Genomic DNA, 11,054 nt, shown 5'->3' on the forward strand with positions numbered 1-11,054 from the left:
GTTTCCTACTCTCCATCTTGACTAAATCTTCCCTATCTTTACAGACCTAATTCTTATCGTGCTTCCTCTGTGAAGTCTTTGATTCTCCTAGCTAGAAATCATTTCCTCTTTCCTTCACTCTTCATATTTAGTTAGCTCTCCTATGTACTTATGTTTCTAATTTGGGTTTTATTGGGGCATGTGTCTTATCTTTTCTGTTAGACCGTGAGATTCTTTTGAGCAAAGAACTGCTCTTATTTGTCTTTCTGTCCTTTCCAGGGCCAAACACATGCCCTAGTATGTTGTAAGTAGACTTTTAGGGATTGTTTGTTAAGTTGATTTTAGTCAATTTTAGAAGTTAGAAAGCACTTGCATGTACATTATCTCAGTTCACCAAAACAATTCTGTGAGGTAAAGTAGGACAAGGATTATTGTACCCATTTTATGGATAAGGACCTCAGAGAAATGGCATGATTTTTCCCAGGATGATGCAACCAATATATAGTTGTGTTAGAATTCAAACCCAGATCTTCTTTCTCAGTCCAATATTGCTTTTACTATATTGTCTTCTCTGACACAATTCCTATCTTATTTGTTTATCCTTTCCTCCTTTAGGTTTTTATTTGCAAAAGTCTTAACTCTCTAGCAGATTTGTCAAATCCTTTTGGGGCAAGATCTGTGGCATATGTTTGTTTTATAATTATAGTGCTGGCACTGGCTGGGGCTATAGTAAGGTATATATAAATTCTTAATGCATTGAGTTGACTGTAACTTTTGGAATACAGCAGAAGTCCCTGGAGACTATAGAGCAGAGTGGAATTTTTTATTTTGCAAAAATAAAATTAATTAGGCATTTTTGCCAGTACTATATAGGTTCAGAATAATCTTATCATCCACCTCCATAATCCTCTACCTTTTCTTCCCTTTCCAGTGGTAATGTATATGACGACATTAGGGTCTTGCATGACAATATCAGTGTCAAGAGTTACATTCTTACTTTGATTTCAGTCCTTGCTTGCCACTGAACCTTGTAGAATTGACTGGTTTTCCTTAGACTCCTTACCTATAGACCTTTGCTTATTTGCATAATTGCACTAAGGATAGTCATTTCATTCATTCATTTAATGTTCTTTCATCACCCACCAGCACCATGGAACTAAATTTAATGCTCTTAGGCAAAAGCACAGATTAATCAGGGCAAATGTAGAGTCTTGTACTTGGGTTCAAAAAATAGTTTAAAAAGAAGGAGAAAAGTAACTAGTGAGTGGTTAATGTGAAAACAACTCGATGGGGCATTAATGACTATAAATTCAATATGAGTAAAACACTGTAATATAGTTATCCTTTGCTCTGGTCACCCCATAGCTGGTGGCCATATTTTAGAGAGAACATTGGCTAAATTAGAGTGTGTCATGAGGAGGTGATCAGGATAATAAGAGAGATTGGAAAGTGTCACATGAGGACCATTCAAAGATTCTGAGCATGTTTAGCTTAAGATGAAAAGACTTAGGGTGAGTATGATTATGGTGCTTAAATGTTTTTCATGTGAAAGAAGAATTAGCTTTATGTGTAACTACAGAAGACAGAACTAAAACCTATGGGTAGATATTACAAGAACGACAGGTTTCAGCTCTGTATAAAAAAGCACTTGTTAATTGATTGAGCTAATCACAAATGTTGTGGGATGACATTGTCAGCTAGTGATTGTTCCTCATTGGAAGTATCTATACAGGGACTGAGGGACCAGGCAATTGGTGTTGAGTTGGAGGATCTTTGAATATATTGGATCAAAGACTGGACTAAGTGACTTATAAGGCCTTTCCAACTCTGAGATTGTTTGCATCTATGAACCTTGCAGAAAGATTGCTATCTGATTGGAACAGTTTGGAAAAGTTGAAATCTCTATTGGATTAAATCAGCCCAAGCTAAATGCCTGAACAACAACAACAACAAAAAAGGTATAGATTCAGTGGCTTTCTTGGGGAGTTGAGCTCAGATGGTAGTTAGTCATGGGTAGGAAAGTGGGGAAAACATTCTTATAGCTCTCAAACTTCTATTCCATGACAACATTTTGTTTCTTTTCTTTAATTCAAATTGGATGAAGATAGAAGGGTCCTCAAAAACCAAGGTACTCTATATACTAAGGGACAAAATGAATAACGATGCCCCACAACTGAGTTAGATGGATAGAATGGCATAGAGTTTGGCAGTAATGGTTTTCCTAATTATTTTCTGGCCTTAGAAAAAGCATTACTTTTTTTTTCTTCTTGTTAGGTATTTTCACTTCACTTTCTATGTATAGAGCCAGATTTGATATTGCTAATGAACAAATGGCAGTAAAAAGACTTGGATTTGGAGTTGGAGAACCTGGGTTCAAATCCCAGCTCTAATATTAGGTTGTCTTGGACAAGTCCGTTCCTCACTCTTGGCCTCAATTTGTTCTTTTGCAAAATTGAGGATTGGACTAGTTAACTTGTAAGGTCCTTTTAGTTCCAAATCTGTATTCCTAGGATAATGTGCAATTGTGGGGACTTATGTTATTCTTTTGATGGAGTCACTGAAGCATAGAGAGGCTGCTTTTTAAGAGTCACTTATTAGAGACTGTATTGTAGCATAATAGGAAGAGTTCTGATCAGGAAGTCAGAGGGTTTGGCTTCTAGTCCAGGCTCTGCTACTAATTTTATTTTCTTGGACAAGTCACTTCTCTATATTGGTTCTTATTTTCTCATCTATAAAATAAAGAGGTGTTTACAAGATGATTCGTGAAGTTCTCACCAGTTAGTGCATTTTCTAGGATTCTTTGGGACTGTTTGGGCTTAGAATTTATATTCTCCCAGTTAGGTCTGAGCACTTATTGAATCATGGAAGTGACAAACTCATTTGGAGGTACAGGTAGAAATTCGATAAGAGCTAGAATTTACCCAAAAAGTCATCTCAACCTAATATAGTTCTATGTTATAGAAGCTTTATGGTATTCTTTTTTATGTGGAGAAAGCCTGGGAATGTAATTTTCAGATAACTTCTTGGATGCATTAAAAATGTTCCAGAAGTATTAAGAGCAAGCCAAAAGATGGAGTAGCTGTAAAAAGTACAAGTTCTTCTTCCAAATTCTTCCAAACAGATAAAAACATGCACCAGAATGAATCCTGATGGCAAAACCCAAGAAAAAAGTCACCATGAGTCATCTGTCCAGCCCAAGTTGATATAAGGAGACAGAGAGAAAGGTCTATGGACTCTGGGCAGCACAGGGGCTAGCCAAGATCTCTGCACAGAGCACTAAAGCCCAGAGAGAACTATGTACCTGGCAGGGTGGGGGAAGGCCCCAGATCCAGACTGGGCAATATTGTAAGCAGCTAGAAAGAATGAATTCAGGCCCTAAGAAGTCACACATATAATTTAGCAGCCACCACTATAAAGGTACAGAGAAATTGGAATATTTCCAGAAGGGAAAGGATATGACTTACAGCTAGGAATAACTTAGCCAGCAAAATTGAATATAATGCTACATGGGAAACAATTCAGACCTGGGCAGAAAAAAGTATCACTGGCAGCTTTGTCTTTTACTACCTAGTTTTGGGTCACAAATTCATGGTGGACTGGAACCTGTACCCAAGGGTGGCATTTTAGGGTAAAGAGCATAGGCCCTATACATAAACATCCATGGTATGGCTCAGACTCTAGCAGCAAAGCAGGGTCTCAGTTCTAGCTTGTAGCCTACTCTGAAGCCTAAAAAGGAATAACTAGGAAGGAATTACAGACTAACGTACAGTTCTGTTATCCTGAACCAGCAGAGCTTCCCATTCAGTTGACAGTGGCTAAATCCATCAGCAATCTGCTCTCACTCAGACCCAAATCCAGGTCAGGAACTTGTAGAGCTTAGGCCTGGAGGAGAGTGAGCAGACTTTGCTCTGGTCAGAACACTTCGAAATCACTGAAAGTTAATAGGTCCCCAACCTAAGTTGTCCTTGAGATATCCTACACTATATATAATATAATGCTCAGCACCCCAAGAAAACAGCAGCAGAACCAACCCAGACCTTCCCTCCTAAAGTTCACAGAGCCCAGGCCCTAACTTCAAGTCCAAGGTCAGGAAGTCAGCAGGAAGAATGAGCAAACAAGCAAAAAAGATATTCAATCACATAAAGCTATTATGGTGGTAATAAAGACACAAAGCCAGGAAAGAAGAACTCAAAACCATCTACAAGCAAAACTTCAGGAAAAAACAGCTTGGGCATAAACTCAACTAGAATTCCTGGAAGAGATGAAGAAAGGGTTTTTAAAAAGAACTTAAAATGTTTTTATAAGTGAAATGAGAACACTTGAGGGGAAAAATGGAAAATAAAAAGAAAATAAGAACTGTGGAAGAAAGAGTTAAAAGAGAATTAATAGCTGGGCACAAGAGGTACCAAATCCTTGCCCCAAAAAACTAGAATGGTCCAATAGAAGATAATAACTCTACAAGACAACCAGAAATATTAAAACAAAGTCAAAGTACCAAAATTAAAAAAAAAGATTGAGGAAAAATAACTTTAAAAAATCATTAAATTACTTGAAAGCCATAACCACAGAACTAGAATAGGTATCATATTTTAAGAAACCTTATAAAGAAATTATTCAAATTTCTTGGAACCAGAGGGAAGAATGGAAATAGAAGAAACCCACTAGTCACTTCCTGAATGAAATTCTCAAATGAAAATTCCCAGTAACATTTTAGCCATAGCCAAAATCTAGAGTTTATAGGTCAAATAAAAAAATATTACAAGCAACCAGAAAGAACGAATTGAAGTTCTGAGGACTCAGTCAAGATCACAAATAATTTTGCAGCCACTACTGTAATGGAGCAAAGAGCTTGGAATATGATATTCCAGGACACAAAAAGTTCTGTTGAATTTTTGACGTTCAAATATAGAGGTAAAGAGAAACATAAGCTAAATATGAATGAATTATCCTAAGAGGCTAACCAGGCATAAACTGCTTACATTATAATTCTGAAAGATGACTTATATGAATTCTGACATGATGGGAATGATAGAGGGAGTCTTATTAGGCAGGAGACCTAAGAATGTATCTTGATGAAGTAAAAAGAAGAATGGAAAAGTAGAGGAAGAAGAATACTCTGGGAGGAGGAGGTAGGGTTGAAGGGAAAGGAAGATTATCTCACATTGTCAGAGTGTAGAAGTAGAAATCTATATAAACAAGGAAGAGTTAGAGAGATCTGCTGACACTTGAACTCTACTTTTATCTGAACCAATTTAAAGGAAGGAGGATATATTCTCTCAGAGAAAGATATAAAAAATACATTGCATTTAACACAAATGGGAGGGAAAGGGAAGAAGGCAGAATTAGAGGGAGGGCAAATTTAGAGAGATGAGGTCTAAGCAAAACAAAATATAACTAAGGATATTCAAATATATTTTAGCTATTTTTGATGTGGCAAAGAATGGGAATCCAAGGGGGGGGGGGTGTCTATCAAATGGAAAATGGTTGAACAAGTTATGGTATATGCATGTGATTGAATATGATTGTGCTATATGAAACAATGAAAGGGATGATTTCAGAGAAACTTGGACAGACACAAACTGATGCAGGGAGATAAGAATGAACCATACAATGACAACAATATTGTAAAGACAACTTTGAAAGACCTATTGACTCTCTGGTATAGGGCTCAATCAGGATTCCAGAAATATGATTATAAAGTATGTCATTCATCTTTGATAGAAAGGTGAACAGCTCAGTGCAGAATTATGTGTAGATAGGGTAGATAGGTAGATTGAGAGATATAAAGATACATGCATTATCTATATATATGGACACATTCTTTGGGGCTTGAAAAATGAAGAAATTTGATAATGTCGGGTTTGTTTTTCTTTTCTTAATTGGGTGAACAAGAGAATGAATTTTTACTTATTGAAAAAATGAAACATAATTTTCAAAAAGTATTTAAATAGGGTATGTTCATTCTTAAAGAAATATATTCATATTAATTCAACCATTCTGAAGAGCAGTTTGGAACTCTGCCCAAAGGGCTATAAAACTATATATACCCTTTGTTTCAGCAATATTGCCCCTAGGTCTATATCCCAAAGAGATTTCTAAAAATAAATAAATAAAAGGGGGAAAGGGCATATTTGTTCCAAAAAATTTATAGTAACTTTTTTTTGTGGTGGCAAAGAATTGGATGTTCATCAGGGGAAATGGTGAACAAACTGTAGTATATTGTTATAATGGAATGCTGTTGTGCTATGAGAAATGATGAACATGACAATTTCAGAAGAACCTGATAAGACTTGCATGAACTGATACAGAATGAAGTGAACAGAACCAGGACATTGTACACAGTAACAGTAACATTGTATGATGAACAGCTGTGAATGACTTAGCTGTTCTCAGCAGTGATCCAAGACAGTATCAAAGGATTCATGATGAAAAATGCCACCCACTCCAGAGAAAGAACAAATGAAGTCTGAATACAGATTGAAGCATATGATCTTTCACTTTCTTTTTTTTTCTTTGAGTTTTCTTCCACAAAATGACTAATGTGGAAATATATTTTAATATGATTGTACATGTATAACCTTTATCAGATTGCTTACCATCTCGGGTTTGGGGGAGAGACAGAGAATTTGTAACTAAAGATTAAAAAAAATGTTAAAACTTTTTTGGGGAAAAAATACAATATAGTTATTATCACAACTCACATTTCCATGGTGCTTTATGGCTTTTGTTACGAAGCCTGTTTGTTACTGCCCCTTTAAGATAAGGCAATACAAATTATACTGTATAATATATCCAAATTATATGTATGAAGCACCCAAAACCACACTGCAGGCTGCTAATGGTTCAGAGCAGGGGTTGGCAACCTTTTTGGCCGTGAGAGCCATAAACACCACATTTTTTAAAATGTAATTTCGTGAGAGTCATACACTGCTCACAGTGTGCGCTCCTGTAACAGCGCCTGAAAAAAAAATGGACTTTATGGCTCTTGCAGAAAGAGCCATATCTGGCCCTCAAAAGAGCCAGATATGGCTCGAGAGCCATACCTTGTTGACCGCTGGTGTAGACGAATGTATTCTGGATCCAAGTCCAGCACACTCCCCACTACTTCACACAGCTTTTCTTCCGCAAGTGATACATTCCTTTATTACGAAAGAGTGGTACACAGCTTAGGTGGGACATGGACCCATAAGCTGCGCCTTAGAAAATTAGGAATGATGAAAGGATAGAGTTTTGATTTTTAAAAAGAAAAAAACCAATAAATCTGGAATAAAATTCCTTTCATTTATTTTTTGTCTGCAAGCTTTGGCTTGAAATGCCCTTCCCAGAAGGATTCAGCAATCTCATTTAGAGTGATTCATGACATCAGGGCTCATTCTCATTCCTGTAGGGAAGAAAAGGGCAGGGCTCACATGAGCCTCTAATCCTCCTCTTAATTTTCCATAGCTCTACTTGACAATGTAGTCAGTCAAAGACTGTGGAACCTAGTGTGAAGTTAGGTTCTTCACCATATGACAAATCTTTTTATCTAAGTGGACTGTGAAACTTCAGCCCTCCAATATGTATATGAAGCTATCAAATATTATGATTTTCAGGAAGATTAGGCATGACTTAGGCCACTGTGTCTTTTTCTAGAGGAGGAAACTGAGAAGGCTCAACAAAGGAAGTTCCCACAGGTCAGTGATTGATGTTGCCAGACAAAAGAATATTGACATTTTTCCCCATGTACGTGATACAAAGGTAAAGCTCAGCCTCCATTGTACTTCCATCCAGTAGATCCATTTTTTAAAATGTCCACAGTTCTTATGCTCATAAAATGGCCTCATGAGGTTCTTTGCACAGTCATGAGTCTGCAAGTATCTCCAAAAACTTGGATGGTGCCATCATCTTACTGGCAGCAGTCATCAGACAGCAAAGCTATGGGAAGAGTATAGTGGGGCCCAGGGGCATGACACAGACTTTTCCTTATTGTACAGATTACCAGAAATGGACTCATCTCCTGAGCTTGCTGCACTAGACCCTTGCTGAATTCAATCAGTCAGTCAGCCAATTATTCAACGAATCAAGGAACAAACATTGATCAAGTGTCTCTTGTGTTTTAGGTACCAGGCCAAGCACTAGGGTTACAAATACAAAGAATGAAACAAAGCCTACTTATAAGGAGCTTGCATTCTCATGGGGAGAAAACCAAGAAATACATAGACATAAACAGGATAAATGTAAACATAATAAATACAGAGAAGTTAAATATAAGCTAGCTTGGGCCCTTATATTTAGGAAAGGACTCAGACTTGGTCTCCACTGGAGACTCCTACAGGGTGACGCTGACTCTACACTCACATTACAGTTCATCCAAGTCAGATTTTCCATTACTGCAGCATAGGGGCAACTTCAACTTTAGTTCATACTAAAGCCCTACAATCCTTGCTTTTTGCAGTGAATGCTGGTATTGGACAGAAGTCAGTTGCTGCTTTATATTGATGTGTTGTCACAGAGTGAAATGCTGGTTTTGGAAGGACAATTAACAATTAAGATTCTATCTTTATACCTCAAACACATGCTGGCTACTTAGCTAATTGGTTCTCCCTTGATTATATCTCATTAGTGACCATTATAAATGAAATTACATTTTCCCCCCACAAAGGTTGCATTTTATAACAGAATTAGAATGATAATAATCCATCCTGTTTGTCTATCTTTTTGCAGATTACACAGAGGGCTTTCCCAGGCATCCTCATTTGTTCCTCACAACCACCCCATGAGGGAAGCAGTATTGATGTTCTCTCCATTGACAGATGAGGGAAAACTGAGGCTCAGGAATGTGGTGGGACTTGCCCAGGTTCCTGTAGGTAGTCAAGCTGGGACGCAAATCTACGCCTTCTAATTCCCAGCCCAGTCTAGGCTTCTTTCTGTACCAGAAAACTGCCTGTTACCTTCCAGTGTTAGTCCAGCTTTCACATAATGCTAACATTTGTGAACAAAGCATTATCTTCTACTTTATTTATTTTAAAAACCCTTACCGTCTGTCTTACTATCAATTCTAAGACAGAAGAGCAGCAAGGACTAAATATTTGGGGGTTAAGTGACTTGCCCATGGTCACACAGCTAGGAAGTGTGTAAGGACAGATTAGAACCTAGGTCCTCCAGACTTGGTGCTCTATTCACTGTACTACCTAGCTGTCCTATATAATCTACTTTAAATATGAAGAACAAATTCATGAAGTCACTGTTAATTGTTCTTTCACATCATTGAATCCTATGTTATAAGGGACTTGAGTTAGGAGAATGTCTAAACCAGAAATTTTCAAATTGTGATCTGTGTGATGGGAATAACATTTTCACTAGAAAATATCAATGCTAGTGATATTTGTCCCTCTAAAATATTAAATTATTTGTATCAAAAATACTTATATGAAACAATTTTTTGGTATGAAAATAGGTTTAATTCTTTTGCTTCAAATCCCTCTCTCCTTTTTATCCCTACACTCCCAGGTCCTATCAAATAACATTTATGTATTCTCAATATGTTTCTGGATCAAGAGGACCTTGGTTTTTGTGACCACACGTGTTTTGGAGGCAGAAGTCAATTACAGTCTGAAGAGTGGCTTTCAAGTTCTAAATTGCTATGTGATTTATCCTCAGTGACCTTCTATTTTTTCATCTACAAAATGGAGCTAATAATAAAACTTGGTACCTACTACCTGATGTATTAGTGAGGATCAGAAAAGATGATGTTTGTGAAAGCACTTTGCATAATCTTAGATGGCTACTTAAAAAATGGTGGTGATGCCCCAGTTGACAAATGGTCAAGGGACATGAATAGGTAGTTTTCATACAATGAAATCAAAACTATCAATAAGCACATGAAAAAGTGTTCTAAATCCCTCCTGATTAGAGAAATGCAAATTAAAACAACTCTTAAGGTGCCACCTTACACTTAGCAGACTGGCCAATATGACAGCAAAGGAAAGTGTTAGATGTTGGAGGGGATGTGGCAAAATTGGGACATTCAAATTTTTTTTAATTTTTATTTTTAGAAAATTTTTCCATGGTTACATGATTCATGTTATTACTCTCCCCTCCATCCATCTCATCCCCCCACACCCTGTAGCCAATGCGCATTTCCACTGGTTTTTACATGTGTCATTGATCAAGACTTATTTCCATATTATTGATATTTGCACTGGGGTGGTCTTTTAAAGTCCACATCCCCAATCATATCTGCATCAACCCATGTGTTTAAGCAGTTGTTTTTCTTCTGTATTTCTACTGTCATGATTCTTCCTCTGAATGTGGGTAGCGTTCTTTTCCATAATTCCCTCAGAATTGTCCCGGATCATTGCATTGCTGCTAGTAGAGAAGTCCATTACATTTGATTTTACCACAGTGTATCTGTCTCTGTGTACAATGTTCTCCTGGTTCTGCTCCTTTCACTCTGCTTCAATTCCTGGAGGTCATTCCAGTTCACATGGAATTCCTCCAGTTCGTTATTCCTTTGAGCACAATAGTATTCCATCACCAGCAGATACCACAATTTGTTCAGCCATTCCCCAATTGAAGGGCATACCCTCGTTTTCCAGGGGGTTTTTTTGCCACTACAAAGAGCGTGGCTATAAATATTTTTGTACATGTATTTTTCCTTATGATCTCTTTGGGGTACAAACCCAGCAATGGTATGGCTGGATCAAAGGGCAGACAGTCTTTTGGTGCCCTTTGGGAATAGTTCCAAATTGCCATCCAGAATGGTTGGATTACTTCACAACTCCACCAGCAATGCATCAATGTCCCAATTTTGCCACATCCCTTCCAACATTCACCACTTTCCTTTGCTGTCATGTTAGCCATTCTGCTAGGTATGAAGTGGTACCTCAGAGTTGTTTTGATTTGCATTTCTCTATAAGAGATTTCGAACACTTTCTCATGTGCTTATTGATAATTTTGATTTATTTATCTGAAAATTGCCTATTCATGTCCCTTGCCCATTTATCAATTATGGAATGGCTTGATTTTTGTACAATTCATTTAGCTCCTTATATTTGAGTATTTAGACCTTTGTCAGAGTTTTTTGTTATAAAAAT

At 37.3% G+C, this 11,054-nt stretch overlaps 1 protein-coding gene across 1 annotated transcript in view; it reads left to right on the forward strand.

Annotated features, from left to right (window-relative positions):
- The window catches only part of LOC123237441 (ubiquinol-cytochrome-c reductase complex assembly factor 1), an 87,646-nt gene extending 78,871 nt beyond the window's left edge, over positions 1 to 8,775 (forward strand). The window contains exon 8 of the mRNA XM_044664366.1: positions 8,683 to 8,775. Within this exon, the coding sequence (XP_044520301.1) occupies positions 8,683 to 8,775 (93 nt within the window). The remainder of the gene's footprint in view (positions 1 to 8,682) is intronic.
- Positions 8,776 to 11,054: the final 2,279 nt, after the last annotated feature.

The sequence above is a fragment of the Gracilinanus agilis genome, chromosome 2, assembly GCF_016433145.1.
Source record: "Gracilinanus agilis isolate LMUSP501 chromosome 2, AgileGrace, whole genome shotgun sequence".
Lineage (NCBI taxonomy): Eukaryota > Metazoa > Chordata > Mammalia > Didelphimorphia > Didelphidae > Gracilinanus > Gracilinanus agilis.